General features: G+C 50.9%; 1 protein-coding gene across 3 annotated transcripts in view; it reads right to left on the minus strand.

Annotated features, from left to right (window-relative positions):
- The window catches only part of TET3 (tet methylcytosine dioxygenase 3), a 161,964-nt gene extending 145,304 nt beyond the window's left edge, over positions 1 to 16,660 (minus strand). Inside the window, exons 1-2 of one of the 3 annotated variants that reach the window (XM_043503189.1) lie at positions 16,538 to 16,660; positions 14,149 to 14,960 (exon numbers count right to left, since the gene is read on the minus strand). In XM_043503189.1, coding sequence (XP_043359124.1) covers positions 14,149 to 14,463 — 315 coding nt within the window. In that variant the 5' untranslated portion in view covers positions 14,464 to 14,960; positions 16,538 to 16,660. Of the gene's footprint in view, positions 1 to 14,148; positions 15,476 to 16,537 lie in introns of those variants that run through there. The other 2 variants (XM_043503188.1, XM_038384727.2) reach the window with 2 other exon arrangements.
- Positions 16,661 to 20,331: the final 3,671 nt, after the last annotated feature.

A 20,331-nucleotide genomic window follows, 5' to 3' on the forward strand; every position in this document is an offset into this window, starting at 1 on the left:
GATGGGGAGCAGGGAACCCTGGCTTACAATCCTAGCTCTTGGGCCAGTCATTTCACCACCTGTAAAATGGAGACTCGTTCTCACTCATTGCAAGGATTAAGTTTGTAAAGGGCTTTCAGAATACAAAGTGCTAGAAAATCGTAGCTACCACTCCCATCATTAACTGAGTCCTTGATCGGGTCCACACTCCTGCCTGTCTAGAGCCCCCTTCCAGCTTGCAGTTTCAAATGGATACAGTATTCTTCTTCACACCCTCTCCCAGTGCCTTGCTGTGTGCTGTTGTAGACAGCGGCTGCATCCCAGCCTGCAAAGAGCTGCATTTTAGCGGGGCATGAAGTGATTCCAGAAAAGCCCTTCGGGATCTTTACGGATGACAGGGTGGTCGAGAAAGATAAAACATTGTGAACTTTAGTGACAGTGGTACTCTCACACCCTATTTAAGGGGAAAACACCCTGGGCCCAGATCCACAAAAGTATTTAGGCACCTAACTCCCATTGACGCCAGTAGGATTTAGGAACCTAAATTCTGAGGTTGATGGCCCATCTACCAACTGAATAACTCTCTTGCAGCGCAGGGGCAGGGGCTACCTTTGATGGCAAGAAACTTACCCTTGCCACCATTTGTGACTCAGAGCTATCCACATCAGTAGGGCTCTCCCACCAGCGGCACTCCGCCTCCGAGCTTCACCACAACTGCTGATGAAAGGACTGACTCAAAGATTTATTGGTGACCTCGAAGGCCCCCTGAGAGACTCCCTCCTCAGTCTCCGTGCTCGTCAGCCAGGTTCATGCTGCTCAACCACCTCCTCCGTACAGTAAATCAGACAGGGACGGGTGTGGGCAGAACGTGTTCTACAGCTAATTCCCCTCCGCTGGGGACTTTGGGCACAGGCCGCCAGCAGCAGGAAAGGTTGTGGTTTCTCAGTAGAGCGGCCAAGTGGCCCCATGCATCGGTTCCTGCGCCTTGGGAAATGGGAGATGTTGCATTGCAACTTTCCTATTCCCCCCATTCCTGCGACTGCCAGAAGCAGAACTAGAGGGGAAACAATACAGTGGAAGTCAGGCTATCCCCTTTCAACTGGGCTCAGTCCTTATCTTCAAAGCGCTCCCCACCCTGGGCCCAGGCCGTGAACAGACCGGTTAGCGCTGCAGGACCGTGGTTGACAACTCCGCTCCTCCGGTACAATGGAATCCTCAACAATAAGAATAAAGCTCGTCCCCGTGCGGGAGATGGAACCTTCTCCGGGGTGGTCCGAGGCTGTGGAGTGAACTCCCCCCATAACTGACTGCAACCAAGCTACCCCCAGCATAGGTGCTGATTCTGTGGGTGCTCCGGGGCTGGAACACCCACGGGGAAAAATGAATGGGTGCTCTGCACCCACCGGCAGCCAAGCTCCCCGCCCGGCCCCGCCTCCTCCTGCGCCTGCCTCCCAGCGCTTGCCCCCGCCAAACAGCTGTAGCAATTTCCGGGAGGGACGGGGAAGGAGCGGGAACGTGGCCCGCTCAGGGGAGGAGGTGGGGCCGGGGCGGGGATTTGGGGAAGGGGTTGGAATAGTGGCGGAAGGGGGCAGAGCTGGGGCGGGGACTTTGGGCAAGGGGTTAGAATGGGAGCGGGGGGGGGGCGGGGGGTGGAGTCGGGGCAGGGCCGAGGGGGGTCGAGCACCCACCGGTGCCAGTAAAAGTCAGTGCCTATGACCCCAGTGCAAACACAGCCAGGTCGACGGAAGTATTCTTCCCACCACCTAGCTACCACCCCTCGTGGAGGTGGTTTAACAACTGTGATGGCAAACCCCCTCCGTCCATATAGGAGGTGTATATACTACAACAGCACCGTAGCAGAGACACAGCCTAAGGACCATCCCAAACCTCACCACTTTCCGCTCGAAGCGCCAAGTGCATTTTTTTGACTTTGCCCTCTCTAACAGAAACACAGAGCAACAGGTATATTTATTTAACAAATAAAAAATAAAAAAACACTACCAAAACTTGGCAGTCCACTTCCCACACACCTCCCTCTGGAGAAAGGATGAGAACAAACAACATGTGACAGCTGTTTACCATGTTGTTAAAGGTACTATTGGACGGCACTCAGATACTACAGTGAGGAGTGTGGTTTGAAAACTGAAGTACACGCTTGGAGGGGTTTGATTTTTATTGGTAAATGTCTATTTCACTGTACACGCACACAAACTAATAAAAAATTATTCCCATCGATAATAATTACTGACCTATCTGTAAAATTCTGTGTGTTCTCAAGCAGCATTCTTCTGAGAGTTTGATTTAAGGATATTTACTTTGTATATCTGGTCACGTGATATTGACAATTTGTGATTTTACAGTTATAAAGCTGTAACTTTTTGAATCTCAGTCTCTACCCTTCTTAAATAATTCTTGTTCTCTCTCCGTACGGTCTGACCTCCCCCCCCGCATAACATCCTGCAACTGTGAACATTTAAATGGATAAAATTTGTTAAAAATGCATCATCTCGTACAACTATGAACAAAACAACTGCTAAAAATAAGCATTGATCTTACCCATCAAAGTTAGAGAAAAATAAAAATCGAATTCTGCCAAGCCTGCCTATATAGAATACAATCAGATCAGTGCAGGTGGAACAGAGGTCTACCCGGTGCAGACCATCTAGGGAGTTCCACTCTCCCGCTCACCGAAACAGCCTTACTCACTCCGGGTTCATTCTGAGCAGAATCCGGGACACACACACAGCTCGCATCCCCCAGCAGAGGGAAAGCCCTAAATGCAGTCAGCTTGCATTCAGTCCAGGCCTGAGAAGGGGCCCATTCCCTGCCCTCCCCAACCTAAGTCAACCAGGAGGTTCAAGGAAGGAAGAAGCCACAGAGCTGCTTTGCCACTGTGGCCTTGGAAGAGCTGCAGCAGTCCCGGCAGGGCACACCGTTAGTGGATCCAGATAGCAACCCCATTCCCACTTCCCCCCAGTCTGCTCCAAGCTGAAGGAGGGACCCACAGGCTGAACCAGCCCCACAGAACCCATCTGTCAACAGTAACCCACAAATCCAGCTATTAAAAGAAAAAAGGGTTAAAAAAATGGCTGCTCATGGATGGACTAAAACGACTACATTTGTGGAACGAGCTGTGGTTCACCCAGGACTCCTCGGGAATCAGAGATTCTCCCAGGGCTATGTTTGTCCTTGGAAGTTGGAAGAGCAACACCACTCTTCCCATCCTGCATTTGCCTACTACACAAGGCTACTTGTGGTTACGAGGAGCTACACTTAGCAACCTTAGAGCACCTCCCATCTGAGGATCTCAAGGAGCTTCATGAAGCACCATTCCCCTTCCCCCCCAGCCCAGAGAGAAATGGAGGAACAGAAGGGACAGCACTTGCCTGAGGGTGCAGACACAGTCAGTAGCAGTTCTACGTTGCCAAAGGACAGACCCAATGTCCGAGTGCCCCCCGCTCCAAGGGGGGCCAATGAAGGCTGAGGGTGCTCAGCACCACTGGACACCAGGCCCAACCGGTCTTCAGCAGACCCAAACTCAGCTCGGTAGCCAGCGTCATCCATCAGCCAATCAACTAATCACAAACACCGCCCCGCCCCCCCCATCAAAGCAAGACTCCTTGGGGCAGCAAAGCAGAGACAGCGGGCACGGACCTAGGCATCTCCTGATTCACCTCCACAGCTAACCCCTTCCTAGATACCTGGATGATTACACCCAGGGCACTGAAGCAAACCCCACTGCTCGCTCACAGCTCTGCAAGTGGAGCCAGGAGGAGGGGCTTGTGACAGGCTCTTTCAATTGCAAAATCCACTCTGCTGCAAGCGCCTCTAATGATTTGTGAAATCCCACACCTGTCTCCCGGGCCAGGTAATTACACAGGGCCTGGAATATACACAGCAGGAGCTGACCTGCTGGGTTCCTAAGGGAGAGGCAGGAGAAAAGGAGTCACAGGTGTTACTCACTTACGGAAATCCACTCTCCCGCTTTAGCCTGGAGCTCGTAAGCCAACACCCGATGCCAGGGGAATCCATCTGGAGCATGACAGACACACTGGCCTTTTCTGCAGTCCAAGAGAATCAACCATGCCCAAGGGAGAAGCTAATTCTGCTCCTCAGAAGAACCAAGTCACCCCCAACAATGCGAGAAACGAGCCTGGCCTTGGAGATAAAGGTCAGGTTCTGCTCTCAGGCCTGGTCTACACTTCGCCTGTTTGAGTTCCAACAGCAACGGTCCCTTTACCGTAGGAAGCATCTACACTACAGCCCTACAGCCACATAGCTCTGGTGCCGTAGGACCCGTAGCATAGACAAGGCCTCAAGCACTGGCTTTAATCCAGAGTCACTCCACTTACGTCAACAGAGCAACTCTGGAGTTACAGCAGTGCAAATGGGAGATCAGAATCTCAGAGTCAAATCAGGTTTCAGAGTAGCAGCCGTGTTAGTCTGTATTCGCAAAAAGAAAAGGAGTACTTGTGGCACCTTAGAGACTAACAAATTTATTTGAGCATAAGCTTTTGTGAGCTACAGCTCACTTCATCAGATGCTCACGAAAGCTTATGCTCTAATAAATTTGTTAGTCTCTAAGGTGCCACAAGAGTCAAATCAGTGAGAGGCAGATGAAGATGGGTCAAGTTTTGTGGACTAATCCCCAGAGCCTAGCCCAAAAATAGACCAGCTCCACGGTGTTTCAACTCTCTTCTCCTCCAAGCCCCCATTCTTCCATGAGGTCAATGAACCCTAGTCCAAGGGTAAAAAAACAAAGAACACAGAACTAATAAGACCCTGTGCTAAATAGCAGCAGCTTTTTGTCTGGCCTTGTTAGCTGTATTATGGTAGAGGTCCCCAAAACCTAGAGCAGGGCCCCACTGTGCTGGGCACTGTACATATAGAGTGAGACTCCCTGCCCCACAGAGCTTACAAACTAAACAGCTAAAACACACACAGGATGGGTGGCAAGGGAAACAAGTAGTGACTCTTCTTCAATCCCCCAATAGGTCAGTGGCAGAGCTGGGACTAGAACCCAGGTCTGCCGACTCCCAGTCCTGCAGCCTAGCCACGGTTTCATCTTCCATCCTTCCATCCAGCTAGACATTGCCTGGAGTGGGGAGCTGGTTTCCTACTACGTGGGTGAAAGGCACTTTGCAGACACATATTTGACCATCTCTACCCAAAGAGTTCTTTACAAAAGTGGGTAAACATCACTACTACCCACCCACCGCGACTTTTGCAGCGGGGGAAACTGAGGCATGGGGAATTGCTGTGACTTGCTGTATCAACAGCAGAGTTGGGAATTGACCCCAAGGAGTCTAGACTCCCATGAAGCGCAAAGCCACGTCTGCCAAGCCAGGAGATGGAGCACACCTCCTGGATCAGAGTCCATCTCCTGCCAGAATCTAGGCCCTGATACAGGGCTAGAGGTCACACTGGCAGATCTTATCGCATTAGGAAATGTACAAGGTCGGGGGAAGCCCCGATGCTGGACATTCTCTGGAGCACAAGCTCAGGAGAGGAGCCCAGCCAAGCAGCATCACAGCCAGAGAAGTTTAAATCCTTCCATCTGCATTCTGTTTCATGAGCACCTCTGCCCTTCCCCCACCTACTCCAGGGGCTGGAGTAAGGGGGGTGGGGGGAAGAGTGTGCGGGACTGACAGGAAGAGAATTCCTCTTCCAATAGCCAAGCAATTGCCTCCAGGCTAAGTGATATATATCGTCGGATGGCAATAAGCAAAACTATGCTCCAAGCGTCATTCTGAGAAGTTTGTGCACTGGAGAATCAGGGAAGTGCCCGGCAGCCTGTAGCGGGGATGAGCCGCCAGCTAGGCACTACAGCCAGGCAGTTCCTGGACATCTCCCCACTGTCCTTGTATGCTTACAGTGCCTTTTGGAGGAAGACTCCCAGCCCGGGGCCAACAGACTCAGGCTTGCAGGGTTCACGCTATTTCCCTAAAGACAGCTGTGTAAGCAGCCCTTGAGCTTATGAGGAGAAATTAAAAAAGACCGGGACTGTTCAGCTTGGATAGGAGACGACTCCAGGAGAGAATGACACAGGTCTACAAAATCATGAGTGGTGTGGGGAAAGTAAGTGTAATTTACCCCTTCACATAACACAAGAATAAGGGGTCACTCAATTAAATTAACAGGCAGCAGATTTAAAACAAAAGGAAGTACTTAACACAGCACACAGTCAACCTGTGGAACTCATTGCTGAGGGAAAGTCGTGAAGGCCAAAAGTATAACTGGGTTCAAAAAAGAACTAGATGAGTTCATGGAGGACAGGTCCATCCATGGCTTTTAGCCAAGATGGTCAGGGATGCAAACACATGCTCCAGGTGTCTCTAAACCTCTGACTGCCAGATGCTGGGACTGGATGCCAGGTGATGGATCACTCAATGATTGCCCTGTTCTGTTCATTCCCTCTGAAGCACCTGGCATTGGCCACTGTTGGCAGACAGGATACCCGGCTAGATGAACCATTGGTCTGACCCAGCATGCTGTTTTTAGCTACGCAGCTGTTTTTATAGCTCTAGCGTGAGCCCTGCTACCCGAGTTTCTTGACTCGGGCTGGCAGGCTTGCTCCCATGGGCCCCAAAACCCAATGTAGACATTGCCTTCTGAAGCGCCTCAGGGTATGATTCCAGATGTTCCCATGGGAGCCACAACCACAGTCGTGCCCTCCGAGGAAGAGTGGGCTATTTAGACTGGAAGAACGTGGGGAATTTATCTGAGGCTGCTTGGAAGCCTTTTCATGGCTTAAATATAGAAAAAATATGCTATTTCTTAAAAAGGCCAATATGTCCTCCTCATCTTGCACTTGTGTAAAGGTTGGGATCACGTCTGTATTACCACCAAGGGATTTTATTTGTGTTTCAATGTTCCTTTCACTCTAGGGTTGCACAGCCCAATGCATCTAGCCCCAGACCAGGAATCGGGAGACCTGGGTCTTATTCCCAGCTCTCCCACCGACCTCAGGCAAATCACATCTCCTCTCAGGACCAAACCACATTGAGCGCCAGTTATTGGACTGGCTGCTCCTTCCAAATCCCTAACGTAACAGGTGACAAGCACGGCCCGCCCCCACCAACATTCAGCCCCGGCACCAAACCTAAGTAATGAAATAACGCCCAAAGAAATAAGCGGTTACCCTTTCACCGTCTTGTTATGAGTTGATCAGCCACAGCACCCAGCTCTTCCACGAATGCTGATTCTCTTCACCCAGCTGAGCAACTTGATAGAAACTAGAAAATTAGTCATTAACTGACAGGAAGTCACCCGCCAGTCAACACAGGCAGCATGTTCTGGATTATAAAGCTAGAGAACACAAGCCCAGCAGTGTCTGCCTAAGAGACGCAGAGCTCCCACACAATCCCACACTAGGAAAGGTTTCTGACAGGCTGGCAGGCACAGAAAAGGTGGAATGAGAGGCAGCCGCCCCCACCTTCCACATAACTAAACCACACTGGTAACCGCGCCGGTGGATCAGCTTTTCCCATGGCCACATCACGTCGCTGCTCCAGCTGCTGCTGCCCCTGCTCTCCCTACTCCATCTTACGGCGCGTGGCAGGCAAAATGCGCTAAAGCCAGAGGGAGGGGAAAAACTCAAAAGTTGGGGTGCAAACAGAGCTTTTCCACACTGGCCCTGGGCAGGGGACATTTGGGGTCCAGCGAGGCTCTTAACTCAGGCTTTGTCTACAGGGGAATTGCCAGCCATAGCTGTAGTGGAATAACTATTCTGCTATAGCTATTCAAATGTGGGACGCTCTATTCTGGAATTCCAGAATAGCTCGTCCATTTCCAAAGCAGAGTAACTAATCCAGATTAAAAAGTCAATTTATTTTGGAAGAGAACGTCCACATGGGGGAGTTATTCCAGAACAGCTATGGCAGAATCACTATGCCATCAATTTCCCCAGGCCCAGAGAAACTTTCATTAGTGAAATTTACGTAACATGTCTAAACCCTGCATTCCCTGAGCAGAGATTACACGTCAGTGCAGACCGTCACTGCAGATGGGGTTTGGTCAAACTGCTGTTCAGAGCTGTGGAATGGATTAAAGGGTGCAGCCTTTACTTCAAATGACATGCCCAGCCGTAGGTAAGTTTGGTTTTTGCCAGGGTTTTAGTTATATATTTTAAACCCGCCACAGCCAGATTCTAATCTTCCATGGATTAACTGGCCAAGATTTGCAAGAGCGGCTTTGGGGGCCTCCATAGGACACATTAAAGAGGCCTGGGGTGCAGAGGGCAGGAGCCCAGCAGTTCATGGGAAACAGGCTCCTTTAAGGGGTCTGAAGTTCGGCACCTTAAAAATTCACTAATCCCTTTTGAAAATGTAGCCCATCTATTTCAAAGCCAGAAGGGACCACAATCTAATCTGACCTCCTGCACAACAGACCCTAGAATGAGCAGTCAAAGAGTTTATAATGCCCAGAAGCAGTTATTTTTCACACCGCTGCCCCCATCCTAAATCCTCTGAGTTTCTCTCTCATTGATCATTCAAGATCAATCCATCCCTAGGAATATCCACCCTGCATAAAGACCCAGAAATTAAGATTGGTGCAGAACAGCGGGATTCCAACCTCTGCCAATACAGCAGCTCCTCTCCCCACCCCACCCCAGCCCTCTAGTAGCAGAATCCCATCTTCCTCCAGCATAACCCCACCTGAGCCCTCCCCCAGCAGGGGTGCTGGGACATGAACCGCAAACGCGATTGTTCTTAGTCAGTTTCACGCTGCTGCCAGCATGGTGCGGAAAACCCGACCGTGCGGGAGTTAGTTACAAGTGCCACTGTGCCGCTGGAAAGCATTCGTCTTCCGCTGGAGACATTTGAGAAAGAGAGAGAGAAGAACGTGAAATGAGAGTGAGAGCAGGTAAATAATTCACAGGGAGAAATGGTATCCGGGTGCATATGCAGAATGGATATTCTCTGAACAATCAAGAAGTCTAAAACCCCACGCCCTGAAATGTTCTATTCCTCCTCCCCAGGTGTCTAAGGTAGGGCAAGATTCCCCACCCGGCAGCCAACAATAAAATAAGAACTTCAACATTGAGACAGGAGTCATAATTGCACACGGTCTGTTCTTAAAACCGCGTGACACATAGCGACATAAGAGTAGAAGGGACATCCCGGGTCACTGAGTCCAGCCCCTGGCTATCACAGGCAATGCCATCATTCGGTCCCATTCATAAATTTAGCAAGTTCCATCTTCAAGCTAGTTAGGTAGTTTGCCCCCACTCCTGCTATTGGTAGCTGGGCCAGAATCTCACTCCTCCTATAGTTAGAAACCTTCTAACTTCTAGCCTATGTTTGTTCATGAGCCTCCATTGTCCTCTAATTTGGAGAGCTCTTTCTGTTCCCTTGTGTTTACCCTCCTAATGTATTTATAGAGGGCAATCATATCCTCTGGCAGTCATTGCTTTGCTAGGCTAAACAAGCCAAGTTCTTTCAGTCACCTCTCATGACTCTCCATTCAACTGACCATCCCAACCCCACTCTCCACCTCTACCAGTCTGATTTAGTCTTTTTTTCAACACAGGTGAGCGGAATCGCACACAGTATTCCAGAGGAGGTCTTACTGGTGCCTTGTCCAATGGCACTAATACATCCCTATTTGATCCGGTCAGAAAGCGACTTTCCACACCGATATCCCAAGGGGCCTCATCGTTGCACTGACACAGACAGCTGGGCCAGTAGGTGCAGCCATTTAAAAGCAAAGCAAGTCTGTTTTCAGGCTAAAGACAGAGAGATCTCTTGAAACACAGACACGAGACCATTCAGAAAAAGGAGCCTAAGTCTGCCACTCTCAGTCATGTGGAGTAGTCCCTACCTTGGGCAAGTTGCCCTAGTGACCTCTCAATGCAACAGCTTGCATGAGTGAAGGTTGCAGAATCAGGCCTATAGGAAGTGACATACCTGGATCAGAGCGGTGGTCAATCTAGCACAATACCCCAACACAGACGATAGCCAGCACTGAATGATTCAGAACAAGGTGAGCGAAACCCTGCAGGAGGCAGGTCTGAGATAACATTTCCCCAGGGAAAGTTGTCTCCTGACCCCTAATAGCTAGCGGATGCCCTGAAGCATCAGGATTCTAACAAGCAGGACATCCGGAGGAGCAACATCGTTTAGCAGTGAAGCTGGTTAACAGGACAGCAGCAATATCTAAGCTTCCCCTTGGAAATCTAAAGAGTTGTAGACCCAAAGCATTCCATTCCCGGAAAGTTTAATTTAAAGATGATGGGAAAGCTAACATCTAACCAAAAATAACCAAGTCTGTTATATTTTCACATTTCCTGCACTTTTAGGAGATATGCCAAGATCATTTTTAATGGCATCTTTCCATACCCTTTCCCAGTAATTTCAAGTGAAAGCCCGGGGATGTGAACCAAACAAACAAACAAAAACTCACAAGTTATGTCTTTATTTTCATGCCATATAACACTAACTTATCATGTCAGCTTGAATCAATAGTTCTGGGTCTCCCCAAACACTAACCTGACATTTCTTAAGCGACTAGTGATTTTGGGGGTGTCCAATTTGAGACAACACCTTAAAGGGGTCTGATTTTCAGAGGGTGAGTGAATGGCACATTCTGAAAAATCAAGCCGTTAAGTGCCCCTCAATTTGGACACCTCCTCAAAATCATTAGCCACTTTTGAAGATTTAGACTGAGCTCTCCCCATCTTGGGCTTCTTTAAAATAAGCACAGATTGCCATATTTTCAAATGTAATACATTTCTTTTTTAAAAATAAACCTATTTAATTTAAATTTTAAATAAATCCTTTTAAAAAAATCATTGATTTTTATCCAGCACGAATATAAGGCATCTTGATACTGGTGTAATGGTATCCACACGAGGGGTTGAACCAGAATAAATATATTGGTTTAAAAACAAACAGAAAAAATCACACCTCTGACATAGTTTTACCAGTGATGAAACTGTGCATAGATCAAGTCTTCGTACAAACAGCTAAAACGCAGCCCGCATAGGGCAAAGCAGCCTGTTGAGTGGCAGACAGCAAAGAGAAGTATTTCAACTTGGTATGCTCCAAAGGGGAAAGGAATTTGCTGCTACTTCCCGATCTCTCTGTCTCTTTAAGAATTACATGAGCAACATTTTTCACCAGAATGTAGCAACCACCCCAGCCGGTAAAACCAGAAATTTGTAATCCCTGTCCAACATAATGCTGCAAGTCTTGTTTTATAGCTTTCACTCAGAGATGCTTTATTGATAGGATCTTGTTCTACAGAATGAAGCAGGTTTCTTTGGTTTTCCTAGGTGGAGTTGTATGCAGGATCAGAGCTGCAGGAAGAGAGACATACATTGTCCATCCCATGTGAGCTCTTTTCCCCCCCAAGGAAGGTCTCCTTATCTGGGATTGTATCAATCTATTTAGCTTAACAAAGAAAAGGTTAAAGGGTGACTTGATTACACTCTAAAGTATCTACAGGGGAACAAACATTTCATACTGGGCTCTTCAATCTAGCAGAGAAAAGTCTAACATGATCCAATGGCTGGAAGTTGAAGCTAGACAAATTCAGACTGGAAGTAAGGCAAAAAATGTTGACAGTGAGGGTTAATTAACCATTGGAACAATTTGCCAAGGGTCATGGTGGATTCTCCATCACGGGCATTTTTAAAATCAAGATTGGGTGTTTATCTAAACAATCAGCTCTAGGAATTATTTGGGGAAGTTCTCTGGCTTGTGTCATGCAGGAGATCAGACTAGATGGTGGAATCGATGCGCTCTTCTTCTAGCTGGGGTAGTTTGGGTTTCAAACAAGCCCACACCACAGTAAGAAGAACGCTAAGGTTGTCAGACGACGGTCTGGAGAGCGCTTCCGCTGTGCTGCCTCCCCACTTGCATTCCAGCTGCGAAACTGCATTCGAAGAAGCGACTGCTGTGCTGAACCCTACCACCCTAATGACCCTTTCCCACGTAAGCAACCACTGCAGATGGGGATGGTTCGTGATCACAAACAGGAAGGGAGGTGGGGCCTGGGGACCGGCAAACAGGAGGGGAGGGATCCTCAAGCCACGTTCAACATGAAGAGATGGTCCACACTGTGACAAAGTTTGAGAACCTCATACAACAGAGAGGCGACAGATGCTTGACACCTTATTAAAAGAACAGCCAAGCAGGCAGGCAGGCCAGGGCAACTTTTCCCCAAGAAGGGGAGCGGGTGCTAATTTGACCCGGAATTCTTGTGAGTTGCAACCATCAAGCTGCACACACTTCTAGCCTCTCCGTTCCTTTTCCCATCACACTCGCTCCTCCTCCCTTTTGTGAGACTCACCTGTTGCATCTTGACTTTCTTTGGGACTGGAACCCCGTCTGCGTATGGGTCTGTGCAGCCCTTAGCACAACACCTATACCAATCCGGACCACGATTTAAATAAATAATAAGAGTAGGGTTCACAGGGGCTCATTTCTCCTTACAAAAACCTTGCGCTGCAGATTCAAACAACTCCCCCTAGCTGTGTACATCACTACAATACGGTGCTCAGAAGAAGGCTCTTCTCCTAGCCAGCTCCAGCCGCGATGCACAACTGACTCTTGCCGCTTCCAAAGGCCCCGCTCCCCCTGCAGCTCTCCAAGCTGGACAAATATGTTCTTTGCTGTCGTGAGCCAGTGTGACTTAAGAGCAGCGGGAGATAATGTGCACACTGAGAGACAAGAGTGCCACCACCAAATGTCAGCCCAAACACTTCCACGTTATCTTCCCCTCCAACCTCTTCCTAGAAGAGCAAACTCCCTTTGTGAGCATTGGCACAGACTGATCGTTGCTGCGTTCTTTCTTACCCAGCCAGGGCTTGGAAACAGGATTGTTGTTTAAAGGTGCATTTGCCTTCGCTATAGCTGGCCCCCCTGAGATCATAAGCTCTGCACATGACACCCCAACCAATTCCACAGAAATCAAAGAGGAGCTGGCAGGCACAGCTCTGATTTCCCAGGTAAAGAAATAAAGATCCCATTTTTCATGCAAATACCCTGAGAACTCCACTACTCCACCCCACCCCCAGAATATCCTAATGGTCCATCTCATCCAGTATCCTGTCCCCAGTGCCAGAGGCTCCTGGTCTTAATCCAATTTCTAAGTACTAGGAATTAGGTTTCCTGCACCTTCTCCTGATGCTTCTGGCGCCAGCCACTGTGAGAGACAGGTTACTGAACTAGACAGATATTGGGTCTGATCCAGTCTCACAAGTCCTGCAAGTCCTAGATGCTCCATAATGGCACCAAATCATGCAGTGCTCTGCCATCAAAGAGAGAAGAGAATTTCTTCCTGACCCTTCTCAAGGATCAGCTAGAGCCCTGAAGCATAAGGATTGAGAGAGCCTCTCCCATTTGTATCCCAGCTAGCCTCCCTGCAGGTGGCACTGTTCAAACAAGGAAGAAATTCACCCAGGGAAAAAGGAGTCAACATAACGTCCTCCACACCACTGATGCCCTGCACAGGGGTTGCACAGAAGGTGTGAGACAGAAATAGGAGCCAGTGCCTTCACACCCTCAGTATGCCATGGAATTGCCCTCCAGGCTGTCTTCACATAGGCTAAGGCCGAGAATACTGCTTGGGATTGGAGGGGAGACGGGGAGAAGATGAGGCCAAAGTAGGAGCCAACAGAATCTGCGTTTATAGGAGCTCAAAGCACCCCCAAAGTGATGTGGAAGGAGCCTTAAACCCCAGACCGGGGAGCCCAATTTCTCCCCACCTGCCCCTCTCCCCCACATACCACAATTACTCATGCTTTTCACACACAAGGACCAAATTCTGCTTTCACTGACGTTCCTATGACCCCACTACAGTCAATAAGCCAAATTCCCCTCTCTATAGTCATTGTCATCAGGGTTGCATGAGCACCAAGGAGACCACCAAATGCCAGGGCAGTGGAGAAAACACACCCAGGAGGTGTGAAGGCAGAACTCACCCATAACTGTTGGGCCCTATTTTAATATGTTTCCTGAGTTGCATCTTTGCTAGTTGTCTCCATATTATCCTGCACCATGAAGTTCCACCAGTTATCCTCCCACTTAGGCAAACCAGGAAGATGCAGGAATTGGAGTATTTCTAAGCTTTCAGAGATCCCCATGGAGTGGGAGTGTAAAGCACAGACTTCATGCACCATTACCAGCCACGCAAGCTCATTCAACAGCCCAATCGGGCACTCACCTTTTTGAGAAGCACCGATTTTTTCTTCTTGAGCGCCTCGCACTTCCTCATTTTGCAGATCTGGTGGCTGGTCCTCCGGTTCACGCAGTGGGTGCAGGCACCACAATTCCCCTTCCTCAAACACGGGACACAGAGCCCGCAGCGCTTCCGTTTCTTTGGCACCTGGCTGGCAGCATCCACTCCGAGACAGACATCGCTCTTCTCCAGGATCAGAAAACCACCTTCGCAGGCGCTCAGCATCTCGCCGCCTTCAGGGAAGCCGTAGGCACCTGCCGATTCATTCCTAAGCTGCAGCAACGACTGGAATTTCTTCATGGCTCCTTGTTGACCCGGGGGATCAATGCAGGGCGACAGGTTTTTTTTTAAGCTGGACCTAAATATTGAAGGATGCCAAAGGACTGGTGAAGGGGGGGGCCTCTCCCCCTTACTAAAAATGGGGAATACAAATCTATAGCTAAAAATATACGATCACTCCACTAGTTCAGTCTCTTTGCTCTGCCAAACCTTCCAGCTCCGTTCCACCCTCTTTGCAGTTCATCTGGTTTTACACCCAAGTAATTTCTCTCTTCTTGGGGTGCTTCGTTCCCACACTCTGAGTTCCGTTTTCTTACAGACCCTCTGTGACGGGATCATCCTGGATGCCACCACACTTTTTGGGGGGTTGGGGGGGGAGGGGAGCGGTGACTTGGAAGCTTGCACAGTTTAGTTGGAATCTCCCAGGTTGCTGAAGCCTCCAGGACAATACAATAGCAAAGCTTCTCTCTCTAACTAAGATTGGGGGGATCTCAAAGAGACAGGAGCCAGGAAGGTGTCTTCTGGTGGAGGAAGCAAAAAAAACAACAAAAAACAAAAAAAACGACAGACTGTAACCGTAGTAATTGTGTAGCTCTAAATCAGTTTCACTCCCACTCACATCACCAGATCAAGTGCCAAAACGAGATAACTTACATGGTAAGGCTAAGAACTCAACATTAAAAATGAAGGTGTGCCATTCTCCAACACTAAGTCATTTTCATTCCAAAAACAAGCACTTAAACATTGAAGTTTTAATTAAAGCAAGTATTCCAAACCCCAAAATAAAAAACAACAACAACTTTGCCTCCAGGAAAAAGGTATATTTAAAACACTGGTCTACGATATTGATAGCTTAAACCAGAACCCCTTTAAATTCCCACCACTGATGGAGAAGATCCACTCCCCAACTTTCGCGCTGTCGAGTTTTACTTGGCAAAGCGGGACTCCTTAAACCCCAACCCTGACAGAGCCGAGCTGCTGTTACGAGCGAGAGCAGAAGTTTAATAACCCCTTCACTTTCAGTCTCTTTTACAAACTGCTTTCCCTCTTAACAGCTTCGCTGCTAACTTCGGATCTTTGTTTGCCTGCAACCCCGTGTGTGTGTGTGTGTGTATAATAGCCACAGATCTGTTTATCTACCCACCTCTGGACGGTGGCGTTGTTTTTTTTTAAACACACATCACCCCACGGCCCTCCAGCCCCCAATACACAAAGAGCCATTACCAGCAACAAGAGGTGCAGCAAAATAGCCCTGCAAACGTGTGAATCGGCCCGGAGATGAAGGAGAGAGAGAGAAATACATGCGGGAGAAGTGGGGGGGGAAGGGAGGATGGGGTGGGGGGGGGGGAAAGGGAAACGAACAAGCAGAAGTGTGGATGCAAATTGCAAAGGCAGCTGCCGCTGCAGCACGTTGCTTGCTGCTGCTGCTTCTTTGTTCTGGAGATTCCTGCAGCACCAGCCCTGCAGCCAGTTCCTTCCCCCTCTGCTGCGGGAGGGGGCCTCTTTCCAAACACCATGCGCCCAGCGGGCTCTGGCGCCTCGCAGAGCTGGGGAATCCCCCCCAGCCAGCCCAGCCCAGGCCCGCAGAGCGAGCTCACCCCCAGCCCCCGTGCAGGGGACGGACAATGGGGAAAGTTTCCAGGCAGCTGCGGGGCGGGGAGGGGAGAGGAAGGGCGTGGGGAACCACTTGGCTTCCTCTCCGAGCAGCGCCCCCACAATGCGGGGGGGGGGCGAGAAGCTACGGCCAGATGCCCCCCCCCGATGGGAGCACAAATTCCCGGAACCCCCCCCTGGAGCGGGGCCAGGGGACCCCCCCCCCAGCGGGACCAGCAGTTCCTCTTCCCGGGACCAGCGAGATAGCGGGATCCCGGCTAACCTCCCCCTTCCTGGGGGCATAGGGTGAACCAGACCCCCCCCCCCCACACACACACACACACACATCCCGCGCCGCCCCGGGAGTGTGGCTACCGCATCTTGCCCCCGGGGGTGCCACGGGAAGCTGGAGGGGGTTGCTGTGCCCCCAGATTTCCTCCCCGGTGGGCCCTCTTCCCGGGGTCCCCCCATTCCCTCGGGGCTGCCCCCCCCCCGCACTCACCTGCCCGGCTAACGGGGCGCCCAGCCCCGGGAGGCGCTTGACTGGAGACACATGGCTCCGGGGCTTTACCCTGCGCACGATCCGCCCAGCCAAGCTCTGCCTCTGTCCCCCCGGAGAGGGGAGGGGGGGCTGTCGCTCCCCTGCGGGGACAGCTGTGGCTGCTTCCCTGGCCGGCTTGGGGGGGGGGGACCCCTGGCAGGACCCTGCCCTGAGGCTGCCCGCACCTCCCCTGGCTGGCATGGGGCTTCCCTGTTGCCAAGGGCTTTGGAGGGTTTCCACATGCTAGCCGGGAACGTGCCCTCGCCCCAGCTGCACACGCCGGGGCTGGTGGGGGGATTATCATCCATCAGCTGTGAAATGTGGCTGGGCTGGGCTGCTCCCAGGGCAATAAGCTGCTGGGGGCTTCCCGGGGCAAAGGGTAGGGGGCAAGGTGGCGATCACATCACGCACGCACGCTCCTTTGTTGTGCTAAGGGCCACTGGGCTCCCCACAAGTTGGGGTGTAATTGTGCAGTGCTCCTGAGAGCTGGGGTGCAGGCACACGCCTTGGTTGTTGTATGGTTGCTCCCAGGGGCTGGGCCACACGCTCATTGGTTTGTTATTGTCGGGTCGCTCCCAGGGGCTGGGCCACACGCTCATTGGTTTGTTATTGTCGGGTCGCTCCGAGGGGCTGGGCCACGCGCTCATTGGTTTGTTATTGCAGGGTCGCTCCTAGGGGCTGGGCCACACGCTCATTGGTTTGTTATTGTAGGGTCGCTCCTAGGGGCTGGGCCACACGCTCATTGGTTTGTTATTGCAGGGTCGCTCCTAGGGGCTGGGCCACATGCTCATTGGTTTGTTATTGTCGGGTCGCTCCAAGGGGCTGGACTATGCGCTCATTGGTTTGTTATTGTCGGGTCGCTCCGAGGGGCTGGACTATGCGGTCATTGGTTTGTTATTGTCGGGTCGCTCCGAGGGGCTGGACCATGCGCTCATTGGTTTGTTATTGTCGGGTCGCTCCGAGGGGCTGGACCATGCGCTCATTGGTTTGTTATTGTCGGGTCGCTCCGAGGGGCTGGGCCATGCACTCATTGGTTTGTTATTGCAGGGTCGCTCCTAGGAGCTGGGCCACACGCTCATTGGTTTGTTATTGTAGGGTCGCTCCTAGGGGCTGGGCCACATGCTCATTGGTTTGTTATTGTCGGGTCGCTCCGAGGGGCTGGACTATGCGCTCATTGGTTTATTATTGTCGGGTCGCTCCGAGGGGCTGGACTATGCGCTCATTGGTTTGTTATTGTCGGGTCGCTCCGAGGGGCTGGACCATGCGCTCATTGGTTTGTTATTGTCGGGTCGCTCCGAGGGGCTGGGCCATGCGCTCATTGGTTTGTTATTGCAGGGTCGCTCCTAGGGGCTGGGCCACACGCTCATTGGTTTGTTATTGTAGGGTTGCTCCGAGGGGCTGGGCCATGCGCTCATTGGTTTGTTATTGCAGGGTCGCTCCTAGGGGCTGGGCCACGTGCTCATTGGTTTGTTATTGTCGGGTCGCTCCTTGGGGCTGGGCCATGCGCTCATTGGTTTGTTATTGTCGGGTCGCTCCGAGGGGCTGGGCCATGCGTTCATTGGTTTGTTATTGCAGGGTCGCTCCTAGGAGCTGGGCCACACGCTCATTGGTTTGTTATTGTAGGGTCGCTCCTAGGGGCTGGGCCATATGCTCATTGGTTTGTTATTGTCGGGTCGCTCCGAGGGGCTGGACCATGCGCTCATTGGTTTGTTATTGTCGGGTCGCTCCGAGGGGCTGGGCCATGCGCTCACTGGTTTGTTATTGTAGGATTGCTCCAAGGGGCTGGGCCATGCGCTTCCTGGTTTGTTGTAGGGTTGCTTCAGCGGGCTGGGCACTCTCTAGTTTGTTATTGTAGGGTTGCTCCTTAGGGTATTATTGTAGCATCCCTCCTGGGGCTACACAACAACGCTGGTTTATTGTAGGGTCACTCCAGGAGGTGGGGCTCGGCTAGGTGCACACTGGGCTGTCATCGTAGGTGCGGCCCCAGGACAGTGGTTGGCAGTCATTGTGCCCCAGAAGTTGAGGGAGGAGGCGCAAGAAGCTGGCTCTGCAGCTGAGCTGTTTCCCCACTCTCCCCTCCCAGTAGCACCATGTCCATCGTTTATACCCCAGAACCGTGACTCTGCCAGCATGGGGGTGAGTGCATGACTCAGAGCTCTGGGTCCCACGTACCCAGTTCTCTTCCAGCGCCTCCCTCTCCCCTCCCGTACTCTGCAGCCCATGAGCCCCTACCATAACCCCCCAGTGTTCTGACCCTCCCAGCCTCCTATGCCCCCCAGCACTCTGGGTACCCCATAAGAACCCCCACACTTGTCCCCCCAATGCTCTCATGTCCCCCAACATTGTCACCCACATACTCCCATGCCTCATCCCCCCAGCACTCTATGCTCCCACATTTCCCCCCTCAGTAGTGCCCCCACTGCTCTATGCCCCCTATACATAGCCCCCCAGCAGTGTGTGCCCCAGAATTCTGTGCCTCACACATTCCCTATGCCCACCCCCCAGCACTGTGCCCCCCACACCTCCTGTACTCCCCCTAGCACTATGTGTTCCCCCTCCCCATTTTCCATCCCCATGTCACCAGTAGCGGGTGCCTGCATCCTACCCAGCAGTACCCCTTCTCCCAGTTTGGAGGGGGCCTGGCAGGTGTCCTCTGTGCCCTCTATATTCCCCTATGCCCCATCCCTATGCTGACACATGCTCTAGGCCTTTCTCCCCCTCACTCCCTGCCAGAGCAGCCCTTGGCAGTGGTGCTGGCCTCTTCCCTCTGGCTCCCCCTACTGGCTGCGTCTGGCATTGCCTAAGGGAGGTTGTTATTGAAGGGTCACTCTTGGGGCCTGGCTTATTCACACACTGGTTTGTTATTGTAGGGTCACCTTGGGAGCTGGGTTTATGCACGCACTGGTTTGTTATTGGAGGGTCACTCCTGGAGGCTGGCCTCATGTGCACATTCATTTGTTATTGTAGGTTACTCTGGGGATGACTTGGTCATACACGCTCTCATTTTGTTATTGTAGGGTCACTCTCAAGGCCTGGACACTGCAGACACTTGATTTGTTATTGTAAGCCTGGCTTTTATTTTGAAGGGGGCCTTAACAAGATAACCCTTATTTGTTTTCAGTCTCAGGATCTATTTGCCCAGCTTGAGATGGACTGTACCATTGAGAAAGCAGAATGAGCTCAGTTCTTCAGGGCAGGGACAGTTTCTCACTATGTCTTTGTACAGCATCCAGCACACCAGGCCTTCAGTCAGCACCTCCAGGCACTACTCTAGTGCACGTAACAATCATGATAATTTAAGGATTTATATTTAAGCAATTAGAGACTTGTTGCAGCTAGGCACCATGATTAATTCTTGATGTGGGGCAAAGGCTTTGCTAATAAGCTCAGTCCTCTTTGAATTTGTGTTTGTCTAATGCCAGGGACGGGCACCTTTAATAGTTCAAAGACTGAACAACGTTCAGGTAGTTTGTATGCTGCGGCTGTTGCTTGCTACATGACACAATCGTCTCATTGTTACCTTGTGCTACTCCTGTCTCTCTGTTGTATCCATCTGTCATCCCTTTTAGGCTGCAAACTGTTTGGGGCTTTTTTGTTATGAGTACATCCAGCACCTAACACAATGGGGCCAGGATCCTTGATTAGGGCCTCTAGGGTGCTTCTACAGTACTAATCCTAAAAGGAAGGTCTTATATTCATCCTACCCCATGTTTCCTCAATGTTAAGGTCAGACAAGAAATAATGGGTTTAACCTG

This window comes from Dermochelys coriacea, chromosome 26, assembly GCF_009764565.3.
Source record: "Dermochelys coriacea isolate rDerCor1 chromosome 26, rDerCor1.pri.v4, whole genome shotgun sequence".
Taxonomy (NCBI): domain Eukaryota; kingdom Metazoa; phylum Chordata; order Testudines; family Dermochelyidae; genus Dermochelys; species Dermochelys coriacea.